The sequence below is a fragment of the Mus musculus genome, chromosome 14 (assembly GCF_000001635.26).
Source record: "Mus musculus strain C57BL/6J chromosome 14, GRCm38.p6 C57BL/6J".
NCBI classification, from domain to species: Eukaryota; Metazoa; Chordata; class Mammalia; order Rodentia; family Muridae; genus Mus; species Mus musculus.
Window position 1 is genome coordinate 57,878,101 of NC_000080.6, and position 13,135 is coordinate 57,891,235.

At 44.3% G+C, this 13,135-nt stretch overlaps 1 protein-coding gene across 13 annotated transcripts in view; it reads right to left on the minus strand.

Moving 5' to 3' along the window:
* The window catches only part of Zdhhc20 (zinc finger, DHHC domain containing 20), a 58,130-nt gene extending 45,399 nt beyond the window's left edge, over positions 1-12,731 (minus strand). For 10 of the 13 annotated variants that reach the window (XR_001781166.2, XR_003950907.1, XR_001781165.2 and 7 more), the window contains exons 1-2: positions 11,963-12,731; positions 333-359 (exon numbers count right to left, since the gene is read on the minus strand). Coding sequence is in view for 8 of the 13 variants with exons in the window: in XM_030248090.1 (XP_030103950.1) it covers positions 333-359; positions 11,963-12,365 (430 nt within the window). In the remaining 5 variants the exon portion in view is untranslated. The remainder of the gene's footprint in view (positions 1-332; positions 360-11,962) is intronic. The other 3 variants (NM_001360098.1, NM_029492.5, NM_001360097.1) reach the window with 1 other exon arrangement.
* Between the last annotated feature and the right edge of the window lie 404 nt (positions 12,732-13,135).

A 13,135-nucleotide genomic window follows, 5' to 3' on the forward strand; every position in this document is an offset into this window, starting at 1 on the left:
AATGGAACCACTCGTAGCACTTAGGCATTATGAAAGCTCTCCCTCAACCCAGTGAAGACTGCGACTGGAGCTGAAACAGACAGTTCTGAAGAACACACAAGGCAAAAATGCACGCATTTACACAGAGTAAAGTACTAGGAGCCTTACAAAACCATGGCTATGCTAACCATTTAAGATACTGTATACCAGGAAGAAACAGAGTTCTCTCTCCTTTTAATTACTTTTAAGATAAGTATTCCCTTTTAGGAAAACAAAAACACTTTATTCACTACTAACTAAAAAGAACACGGCTACAACTGAAGTCCACTTGAAGTTAAGATGAAGAGTCTTACCTTTCTCTCCTGTTCTGGAAATAGTACCTAGAACAGAAGAAAAAATTAAAATAAACATACTTTACACATGAAGTTGATTTCAGGTTGAATATTTATCTTAATTTCATTTTCATAAACCTTTAACAATATAATTACTTAAAATTTTTAGACCTCTTTAAACTTCAGGTGTGTTGACAGAGCTCTTTAGTGCTTTCCTTCATCTTACAGCAAAACAGGACTATTCTCTTTATTAGACTACAGCACACCTTACCAACCTCTGTCTAAAAACTGTGTTCAACATAAGTTTCTTGGAGCCTGGAAGATGATTCAGTTGGTAAAGCACTGGCTGCAAATATGCAGGGATATGTGCTTAATCCCCAGCATCAGCGTGCTGGAGGTGAGCACGTGCAGTCTAATTCTGAGTCTATGGTTACAGCAGATCCCTGGGTGGCCAGGCAACCTAGCCTAATCAGTGGTATTTGCGATGGGGTAGGGTGTGTGTGTGTAATAAGTAGACACAGCTGGACATGGTTGGATGGGAAGAAAGGACATAATATAAACAAAGTTGGACAGTTCCTGAGAGAAGACAGCCAAGAGTGACTTCTGACCTACACACACATGTACAAATCTCCTTTTAACTGATGCACAGTGATCATACCTATTTAGGAAAAGAGTATATGATGTATGAATGGATCTAAGAGATGGAAATTACAGAAAGCCACAATTGGTCAAGATGCAGAGAAGAACTAACCATGGAGTGCTCGTCCTTTAATACATAACACAACTCTACAGCTAAGGCTCAGAGCACATTTCAGAAGAGGGAGAAGTTAGTTAGACTGTTAGAGCTAAAGGACCAGATACAATAACAAACTCTTATGCAAATCAGAATTCACATCATCACTGCTGATGACACACAGAGCTGAGTCAAAAATCTCCTGGAACAAATGGATAATGAGGCAGGCAAACCCAGGTTATTTAGCCTAGGAGTGTACTTGGTTTGGGTTATGTACAACATTTTGTAATAATGCACTTTGCAGCCTAGTTCCTTCACCTGTGCATTCCTCTCCTAAAAGTACACCTAGCAATCACTGACCCTCCCCACATTCAAACTAAACAAACTTAGTTTCTATTCAAATGTATTCCTAATATATCTAAGTAAGAATAACTGAAGAGCCAGTCTGGACTGAACTGGTCTGGGTACATGCTATGACCCCTAGGGCAATCCACCATTTACTATCTTATTGCTTATCTAACATTAGGTATGAATACAACTAAAATCTCAGATGTATTATGGGAGAGGACATAAATACAGAAAAATGACCCATCACTACAACAGAGAACACCCTCACCATGCCCCACAGTAACCAATTAACTCTTGAACCCCATAAACAGAAGGCCCAAGTAAGAGGGCCCTTTAGTATTCAGTTACGTGGTCTAGTGTCAGTTCTGACAATGTACCCCCATCACAATCTGCACCACTCTTATTTCTCTTTGAATAAAATGATCTTGCTACTTTTACAAATTTGCTGAGTCCAATTTCAAGTGTTCAGGTAAGAGGTGGGAAACAGCCAACCCAAATCAGACACCTACTCAGGAAGACAATTGCCCTCAGTGCGTTCCCAGCCTTCTGGCTAGGAAGGCAAAAAATAAAAACGCCTCCTTGGGCTGGTGAGATGGCTCAGTGGGTAAGAGCACCCGACTGCTCTTCCAAAGGTCCAGAGTTCAAATCCCAGCAACCACATGGTGGCTCACAACCATCCGTAACAAGATCTGACTCCCTCTTCTGGTGTGTCTGAAGACAGCTACAGTGTACTTACATATAATAAATAAATAAATCTTTAAAAAAAAAAAAAAAAACGCCTCCTTGATGGCTCAGAGGGTAGGAGCAGTGGCTGCTCTTCTAAGGGTTCAGGTCCCAGCATCCACATGGCAGCTCATAACCATCCATCACTGCAGTGCCAGGGGATTTGACACCCTCCTGGCACTGCATGCATGTGGTGCATAAACATACATGCAGACAAAACATCCATACACAACAGTATTTTCTCCTTGGTTTTGGTTAGTTTTATATTGATCTTATGAATCGATGTGGGGAAAACAGATATCTTCATACTACTATCTGAGATTCAATTAATATGCTATCTCCATTTTAGATTTCTATCCCACCAGTATACTTGCTAGATTCATTCCTAACCTTCTGTTTTTGATGTTATTAGAAAAAGTAGCACTAGAAATACAAATAAGTTTTACTGACCTTCTATCTTATCTTGCTAAATTCACAGTTTAGTTCTAGTGGCTTTTTTTTGAGAAGTCATTGGAATTTTCTAGTAAATGACAGTCTAGTATGTCAACAGGTCACATCCTTTTCTCTTGGTGATGAACTTCTACAGTTTATGTACTTTAAAATACTATTTTGTGTATGAGTGCTGTATTTGCAATATGTCTATAGACCACAGGCACAGCTCATGTCTTTGGAGGTCAGGAGTCAAAATCTTCTGGAGTTGGAAGTGTGCATGGTTGGAAGTGTGCATGGTTGGAAGTGTGCATGGTTGGAAGTGTGCATGGTTGGCTGTATTCATGTGGCTTCAAACTGGCTCTGAAGAGCATCAGTACTCTAAGTGGGGAGCCACCTCTCCAGCCCACTATGTATACTTTTTTTTGTTCCTGTTTAAAACAGTCTATCTAGTCTAGGACTAGATTGTCCTGGAACTCACTGTGTAAACCAGGCTGGCCTTGAACTCAGAAATCTTCCTTCTTCTGCCTCCCAGGTGCTGGGATTAAAGATCTGTACCACCATGCCTGGCCTGTGTATGCACTTTTTTTTTTTTTAATTTTATTTATATGAGTGCACTGTAGCTCTTTTCAGACATACCAGAAGAGGGCATCAGAACCTATTACAGGTAGTTGTGAGCCATGGTGTGGTTGCTGGGAGTTGAACTCAGGACCTCTGAAAGTTAGTGCTCTTAACCACTGAGCCACCTCTCCAGCCTGTATAAGCAACTTTAAAGATAAAATAGCTCAGAAGTCTACACTAATGTTTTTAATTATAACTGATGCCTACAGTTTCTGTTTTTCAGACAGGGTTCTCCAGTGGCCCAAGCTGACTTTGAACACTCTGCATGGCTGAGGATAAATACTGAAATTTGAGGTAAGCACTACCACATTCTGTTTAGAGTCCTAAGACTCAAACCCAGGGTTACATGCGCTCTAGGCAAGCACTTTACAAGCTGATCTCAAACCGTCACAAATGTAGCCAACAAGGCCTGCCCTTAACAGCCTTTACTTTATTATTACTATTACCAGGTATTTTTCCTCATTTACATTTCCAATGCTATCCCAAAGTCCCTATACCCCCCCCCCCACTCCTCCACCCACCCACTCCCACTTCTTGGCCCTGGCGTTCCCCTGTACTGAGGTGCCACCTATTTTCTGGGGAATGTAACAGGACAAAAAGGTGACGTACTGTGGGACAGAGCCAAGGGAACAACACTCTGTAAGTACAGCAGAGGTTCTGCAGTGACACAGCAGGGAACTCTGCAGGGAGCAGCTCAGCTCCAGCTCTCTCACTGCAGGCAGACTGTGCCAGGAAGGATGTGACCTTGGGTGAGGCAAGTCACACAGAAAGAGCTTGGCTGTAGCCTGCTGGCCACGCTTGCCACAGCTGAGCAGTCCTTCCTAGAAGGCAAATCTGCTCGGTGGAATTCAAGCCTACCAGAACACTGACAAAAAGGAAAATTGCACCTTTAACAGATGAAAAACCTGGCACACATCATCTCAAGTGGTGAACAGAGTTAAAAAGTGACACAGCATCATTTCTGTAGCACTCCTGCTCCAGGCTACTCTATCTAATCATAAGGAAACCAAACTGAAGGACATCCTACACAGCATGCCTGTGATTTTAAAAATGCCACAGTTACACTTCACTAAAGGCACTAAAGGACAGCTATAATTTGTGAGTCCCCCCTTTTTTATTTGCAGATTTGTGGCTCAAACCAAGGTTCTTATGCATCCTCACAACCAACTTTGTTCTATGAGATGGGAACTCACTATGTAGTAGAGACTGGCCTTGTACTCACTACATAACTCACAACTCAAAGAGCTCTTGAGCCACTACACAGAAGTTGGCCTTGAACTCACAATCCTGTCTCTGCCTGAGTGCTGAGACTGCAGGCATGAACTACCATGTCCATCTTTAATGTGTAACCCTGACTGGATGGTGAAGCAGGAGAAAGAACAAAGTTATGCTGTTTACAGAAATGGAGATAATCACATTATACAAATTAGCTAACACAGAATGACAAATGTTTTCTCTCATTTAAGGTTCAAACATAACAGCAGAAATGAACTGTCTGGGGACAAACGAGTATATGCTCAAATACAATACAAATGTACAAAAGCTTTGGCAAACATGTTAACATTTACAGTGAAGGCAAATGGCATGCACAGCTTACTCTCAAACACTCAGGAGACGATGACTAAAGGAAGCAGTGAGGGAGAAACAACATGCAGCAAATCTGGGTGAGGCCACAGGGAACTCTTTCCATTTATCCTTCACTAGTCAAAGTACAAGGCCAGTGGAACAAGTCTTGCAAAGCAGGCACTAGGCCTAGCTTCCACTACAGCGCCTCAGAAGCAAGACAGATTATAATCAAGGGAAACACAGGAAGGAAAATGAGATTTACCCACGTGTAATCAAACCCTGGAACAGTGAGGCACGGGTCTGCTTCTCTCTTACTGTGGTCTCTTACCAGTTGTCCCATCTTTTCCTCCATGATCTGAGGCACTACCTTTACCACATTCTAGATTTTTGTAAGGATTGTCTATTTCTAAATACCACATTCTGTTCCACTGCCAATATACTTCCCCATTAACTAGAATATATAATTAAAATATATATACTGTTTTAAATACCTAACAAAACTAAGAAAAAGCAAAGTTTGAACCTGCTGAAGATCAGGGTGTGTTAGTACACAATCTTGATCCCACTGCTCAGGAGATGGAGGCAGGTGGATCTCTGTGAGCTGAAAACGCCAGGTTGGTCTACAGATAAGTTCCAGGTTAGCCAGGCTACACAGTAAGAACCTGTATTTCTTTCTTTCTTGAAGCTATGCTATTAAGAGTAGAAATGGAATCTTGGCCTGGGCGGAGACCTAACATTCAAGCTGAGCTGGTTCAGTCGCTGGCTAAGGGCCCACCCCACTCACACTTTAGTCATGCTCAAGAAACAGAAGAAATAATCAGTTCTTTAATGAGATACTGGATATTTCTTTCCCAGAATCCCTGAGTCTAATATAGACACTTACAGGTAGCAGGCAGATTCTTTTTTTTTAAGATTTATTTATTTATTTATTTATTTATTTATTTATTTATTATATGTGTGTACACTGTAGCTGTCTTCAGACATTCCAGAAGAGGTCATCAGATTTTTGTTACAGATGGTTGTGAGCCACCAATGTGGTTGCTGGGATTTGAACTCAGGACCTTTGGAAGAGCAGTCGGTGCTCTTAACCGCTGAGCCATCTCACCAGCCCGGCAGACAGATTCTTAAGTCTGCCAACTTTTTTCGATTTCTCTACAAAACTGGAACCTTTCTTCTTTCCACCTTTTTCCTAAGCCTTCTTTCCTTAAGTTTGGGCTTTTACCTCAACAGTTTTAGCTTCCTGGTCCTTTATCACAGCCATGTTGTCTGCCCTCCATTTGCCTCCTTCAGGCAGATGCTGAGGTTTCTAGCCTGCCCGCTCTGTAGTTTCTCTTTTAAACATTAATAAACTTTGTGTTCTATTTGAGTCCATTCTTGAATTCTTTTATTGATGAGACGAAGAACCCAAAGGGGACACTGACTTCCTCTGTATCGCTGTCTGAGAAAACGGAGGCTATGGCTGAGAAGTCTTGCCTAGCCATCACCAGCCCTGTCCTGGTCCTAGTTTGTTCTGTTTTACTTTTCCCTACTTTAGGCTCTAGAAATACAGCAATAACCGTGGTGCTCAGCTGAGAAACAACTGTCACACACATACGTGCTGCTAAGAAAAAGAGGCATGGGGTAAAAAAAAGTCTGGACAAGGGAGCAGTTGTGTGGAGAGTCAGGGGGCCCTCCATGGGTGACTGAGCAATGATGTAAACAGAGACCTGTCACAGGCAGAGAAGCAGTGCTACAGCAGGACAGGAGGCAGAATGGGCTCAGGTGACTGTGCCTGAACGGACAGTAGACTATTTAATTGAAGCATAAAAAACAAAGTCAGGGCGGTAGGCCATGCAAACAGCTGAACTCACTGAGCAAACTGGAAAACTATCGGGGACTGTGAAGCAGAGATTTAATAAGCCTGATTTTGACTTAAAAAGATGCAATCGAGCCGGGCGTGGTGGCGCATGCCTTTAATCCCAGCACTCGGGAAGCAGAGGCAGGCAGATTTCTGAGTTTGAGGCCAGCCTGGTCTACAAAGTGAGTTCCAGGAGAGCCAGGGCTACACAGAGAAACCCTGTCTCGGGGGAAAAAAAAAAAGATGCAATCTAGCTACCTGGGGGCTGGCAAAGGAATCGTATAAGGGCAAGATACAAAAGACTCCTACACATCTTTGATGTTACCACCTTGATGAGGTAGAGCCAAGTGGATCTCTTGTGAACTCAAGACCAGCCTGGTTTATATAAAGACTTCTAAGATAGCCAGAGCTAGATAGTGAGAGACTGTCACAAAACAAAAACAAAGAGTATAGTATGTATAGATGAAATTTATTATGCTCATTGTCTCAAAGTTTCTGTTACTGTGCCGAAACACCATGACCAAAAGGAACTTGGTGAGGAAAGGGTTTATCTGGCTACATTTCTACATCATAATCCAGAAAAGTCAGGATTAAAACTCAAACAGGGCAGAAGCCTGGACGCATGAGCTGATACACATGCTATGCAGGAAGATACTTACTGGCGGCGCCGGGCATGGTGGCGCATGCCTTTAATCCCAGCACTCAGGAGGCGTGGACAGGCGGATTTCTGAGTTCGAGGCCACCCTGGTCTACAAAGTGAGTTCCAGGACAGCCAGGACTACACAGAGAAACCCTGTCTCAAAAACACCAAAAAAAAAAAAAAAAAAGATACTTACTGGCTTGCTCCTCATGGCTTGCTCAGCCCAGGACCACCAACCCAGGGATGGCACCACCCACAATGGGCTGGGCCCTCCCCTAACAGTCACAAATTAAGAAAATGCCCTACAGGCTTGCCCACAGCACGATCTTCTGAAGGCATTTTTATTAAGGTTCCCTTCTCTTTAAAGTTGTGTCAAGTTGACATAGAACTATCCAGCATAGTCAACAAGAGTTTTTAAATACTTATAGGAAACATATCAGTTATTCCTTGAAAAATCAAAATACAGGCTGAGCATGGGGACACAAGTAAACAATCCGAGCACTTAGGAGGAAGCAGGGGGGCTACAGTGAGTTTGAGGTCACCCTGGACTACAAAATCAGGCTCTTGTATCAAAATGTTTAAAAAGGCCAACCATGCCAGGCGGTGGTGGCGCACACCTTTAATCCCAGCACTTGGGAAACAGAGGCAGGTGGATTTCTGAGTTTGAGGCCAGCCTGGTCTAGAGAGTGAGTTCCAGGACAGCCAGGGCTACACAGAGAAACCTGAAAACCAAAAGAAAAAAGAAAAAGAAAAAAAAAAAAGGCCAACTATTACAAATTTTTTTGTTTTAAAATGTTAATTTTCAAGATCTGGCTTTCTACCTTACAGAAATCTATCCTGAAATGTAGTCGCTGTTATTCTTAACCTCTTATTTCAATATGTAAACGTGGGCAGTCCTCCTCTGCTCAGGAACACCCAAGTCTACACTGCTTCCTGGTTTACAGGAAGAGCATGAAGTGTTAACCATCTTTAAACTGTACATCATAATGATGTGGGGGCTCCTTCTCTTAGACAGCACATATAATCCTGACACTATCAGCAGTTTAATAATAACAAAATTGGCACATTTTTGCAATATAATCTTTTTTTTTAAATCTAGCTGAGAGAAAACTATCAAAGCTGAGTGAAAAGTGTTCCTGTACTTACAAAAACAAAAAACAAAACAAAAAAAGAAATACAAACAAACAAACAAACAAAACAAAAAAGAGAAAAATACCACTTTAAAAACAAAAACACTGAACTGGTGCACACCTTTAATTCCAGCACTCAGGAGGCAGAGGCAGGAGGATCTCTGTGAGTTCCAGGCCAGCCTGGACTACATAGTGAACCTGGGTCAAAAGGTAACAAAACTAAACCAAACCCAGGTCCTCTACAAGAACGGCAAATGCTCTTAACTCCTGGGCCATCTCCCAGGCCCTGTGACAGTTATCTTGCCTCATTATAAATGTGGCAATGTTATGAAAGACACGGATATAAGCTCAGAAATTACAGTCCCTCTTCCTAAATCTCTACTTGGAAGTTCACTCCCTCCTTGGAGAAACCACACAGCTCTTTAAAAGGTTTCCTTAGAAGTGAAATAAAAGGGCTGCTTATATCACCTCTATAATATACTTGCCCAAGACCATATACTACTCCTACAGCTCACAATGACTGACAGAAGTGTCCTGGTAAATGCTGGAAACCTGTGAAGAGAGCCATAGTAGCTAGGGATGCCCTCAGTGGTAGAGAGCCTACCTTAGCTCATGGAAGGCTCTGGGTTTCAACCCAGCATGGCAAGCAAGCAAACAAAGCATGTCTAATTAGCATTCTCAAATATTAGCTTTGGAAAGGAAAAAAAAAAATTAAAAGGGAATCCCAATCTAAAACCAGTATTATTTTGGTTCTTCTCTTATCACGATCTGAAAGACAGCAGCTTAGTTGAATCACTTCCTAGTCAATTCTATGCTCAGTAAGTTCCTTCCACACAGCTCAGAGTCTCACTTCCTACATCCACAGACAAACCCCTGCTGGGACACTAAGGGAAAGAGGAGGGTAAAGGAAACGCTCGCTCCCTCTCCGCCACTGACACACTGCAGTTCTCTATTCATATTCCTTTCCGTTTATTCGTAGACACACTCTGGGTCCAGGGGCTTACGGCCAAGCCTGATGACCCAAGTTCAACCACTCCCAACCCACAGAGTAGAATCCAAGAACCGACTCCCAGAAGTCTGACTCCAGAGACATGCACACACACACACATGTAGGAAATGTAAAAATGAGAGACTGACATAATTAAAAATTTATTGAACTTTTTAACCTCACAGTGGGTATTTTTGAATAAAAATTATTTTCAAGTTAAGCTGTATAATCTGAATCTAATTCACATGTTTAATGTTCCTTCAGCAACTTTAACTCCAAAACTATAAGGGGAAGTGGTGTGAGGGGTTGAGGGTGGGATAGAGGGAGGGCATGCCCTTGATCCCAACAGAGGCTTTCGAATCTCTGAGTTCGAGGCCAGCCTGGTCTACAAAGCAAGTTCCAGGACAGCCAGGACTACACTGAGAGGCCCAGTCTCAAAATTAAAACAATAAAAACATTTAAATAGAGTCAATTCTAATTTAATAATTTTAGCAAACATTTTGGTATTCAAAAAGAGGAGTCTAAATTATTATATGCAACAAATTTACTATTTGGGAAGGTATTCCATAATTAAATTACTCAGAGCCCAGCTGTAGAGATAACTGTTCTAAAAAATACTGTTCTGTTTAGGCCACTGACAGGGCTCAGCAGGTAAAGCAACTAGCATGCAGACTTGACCTGAGTTCAGTCTTAGGAACCTACATTACCGTGGAAGGAAGAAACTGACTCCACAAAGTTATCCTCCAACCTCCTCAAGTGAGCCTTGGCCTGTGTGCACCCTTGTATATCACACACACACACACACACACACACACACAGTGTTGTTTTGAGACAGGGTCTCTCTACATGGCTCTGTTTGTCCTAGAATTCACTATGCATAAGAGGCTGGCCTCAAACTCAATAGATATGTCTGCCCCTGCTTTTGTATTCCTAGTGCTGGGATGAAAGCCCCAGCTGTTTTATTCTGAGACACTGAAGGCCAGGCTAGCCTGGACCTCAGCCTCCCAAGAGCAAGAGGGCAGGTGTACACTGTTTCTTCTAAATCAAATGTTCTAAGTAGCAAAGTCATTTTCTTAAGGATGCTGCCATTTAAAAACCTGCAGAGCCGGGTGTGGTGGCGCACGCCTTTAATCCCAGCACTCGGGAGGCAGAGGCAGGCGGATTTCTGAGTTCAAGGCCAGCCTGGTCTACAAAGTGAGTTCCAGGACAACCAGGGCTATACAGAGAAACCCTGTCTCAAAAAAAAAAAAAATCTGTAAAAATAAAAACCTGCAGAAGCTCAGCTACTTCAGGGTCTTCTATGAACAGAACTTGAGTTTTTAAACAAGTACTTGGTTTGGAGCTCGCCAAATCCAAAGCCACAATTGAGGTCTAGGCTCTACCATTTTTGAGTGATTTATTTATTATTATACGTAAGTTCACCGTAGCTGACTTCAGACGAACCAAAAGAGGGTGTCAGATCTCTTTATGGGTGGTTGTGAGCCACCATGTGGTTGCTGGGATTTGAACTCAGGACCTTCGAAAGAGCAATCAGTTCCCTTACCCGCTGAGCCATCTCACCAGCCCGATTTTTTTTTTTTTTCATTCTTGTATTTACCCCGTATGTTTTTCCCCAAAGAAAATCTGTCCTTCAGATAACCGAGGGCTCTGTCTGAAAATTAAAACCACATCACTTCTGGGAAACCAAGGGACTGCTTTTTCTTAGGGTTTTATTTAATAATGCTGACGGGAGACGAACACAGTAAAGAGCCAGTAGGTATAGAACGCACACTCAAAGCTTACAGGCAATTATTTAGTATCACTGACATAGTAATGGCCTAGGGTGTTAATGACAATGAACCAATCGGCTAAGTCATGTAAGTATAATGCAACGCTATTCCTTTATCCCAGGAAATCAGGTAAGAACCATACGGTAAAAAAAATTAAATAAGAAAAATAGCAAAAGTAAAACTAAACCAAAGCCCTAAAACTAAAGGTATAAGCAATACAAACCTACAAAGTAAACAGGCAAAAAAAAAAAGTCATTGAGCTTGCACCTCTCTTGTTCAATTCCTTGTGCCTCAAAACAACATTTTGTGTAAATCCAGCACTGAGACCCCCAGATGAATATTAAAAAGGGTCAAATACAGCTCAGACCAGGGGCTGAGCCCACACTGCAGACCCGGGAGACACACCTCCCTCCCAGGCCCCCAGGCTGCTTTCAGCTTACGCGCTTCTTCTCGCGCAGTTTGGGGAGCAACAATCTGGGAGGAAAAGATTTCTTTGTGCGTGTGTGCGTGTGTTTTAGCCAAACTGACCTCACAAGCCGTCTCAGAAGGGGTTCTCTAGTTCAAAAGGAAAGGCCTTTGTGAGCATTCCGTCACAGAAGGGTGGGAGCCCCAAGGCGACTGCAGCCACCCGGAAGCTTGGAGCGTGGGCGGCGCGCAGGCCCGAACTCGGGACCCCTCGAGCAGCGAGCCGTGGGCAGAAACCCACGGACAGGGGCCCCCACCGCCGGAGAAGCGCGGGCCGGAACCCTCGGACGTGGAACCCACGGGCTGGGGAAGCGCAGGCCGCCCCGCGGAATCAGAACGCGGCGCCGAGGCCTCGGCCTGCCACCCGCGGCCCGGCCCGCCGCCCGCGCCTCCCGTACTCACTCACGCACAGCTCCACCACGTACGCGTAGTAGGACCAGACGACCACAAAGGTGATGAAGAGCACCGGAACCCAGCCCACCACGCGTTGGCAGCAGCGCCAGAGTGTCCAGGGCGCCATGTTCCTCTGCTGACTGCCGGGTCCCGCTGCCCACGATTCTGTAGGACCACAAGACCCCAGCGGCCCTGTCGCCAGCTTCCCCGCCCCCGAGGCTCCGCCGCCGCAAGCAGTGGCGAAGGGCGACGCCACAACTCCGCCCCTCCCTGCGCCTGGCCCGGGTCCGCCCCTGACCCCGCCCTCGGGCCCGCCTCCGGGCCCGCCTCTCATCCCGCTGCGAGCTGTGAAGGGCGACGCTGCAACTCCGCCCCTCCCGGCGCCTGGACCGGGTCCGCCCCTGCCCCGCATCCTGCCGCTCCGCCCCTAGTCCCGCGCCTGGCAATCCCCGTAGGGGGTGGGGCTACCCGGCCGAAGGAGGCGGGGCCTGAAGTTGGGGCGGGGCTTCTGCTCAGGCCCGCCCATGGGATTTGGGGGTGCCTTGGTGGAAAAGAGAGGAGAGTGCTAAGGATGTGTAGGAGGCCATCTAGGACTGGGTGACGAGAGGGATGGGGATGCGCAAGGGGAGAGGAATGAATTCTTAGCTGCCCTGTGTGCCTTGGGTGGCACTCTGTATAACACTCTTCCCCTAGGTCTTTCAGGACCCATACAAGTCGGGTTCCCTATTACATAAGGCTGTGCATCACTCAAGCGTGCAAGCAAGAAAAATATTATATATACTTAAATATAAGACTCCTGTGACTATAATGTGTCTCCAATGAAGAATCCCCTGGGATAATTTGGTCCACGTATCGCTCTCTCCACCATGTTTTGTTTGAATTGGTAGGAGCCTGAGATTTAAGGTGGAAGCCATATACAACAGGTCAGTTTGATTTGGAGTCCACATTTAAGGTTACACCATGAAAGCAGAATATAGAAACAGCCCTTTCCTGGAGTGGGATTTTCAAATATTTACAGCTGGAGATTGCTAAGTAATGACTGCAATCTTAGAATCTAGAAGCCTTGCTGTGAAACATCATAATGTACAATCATTAGGAATAATTTCATACATTCTTTTAAAACACAGTACATTCATTTATTTACATTCTATGTGCGGATGTGCATGGACCACTGCTCATGAG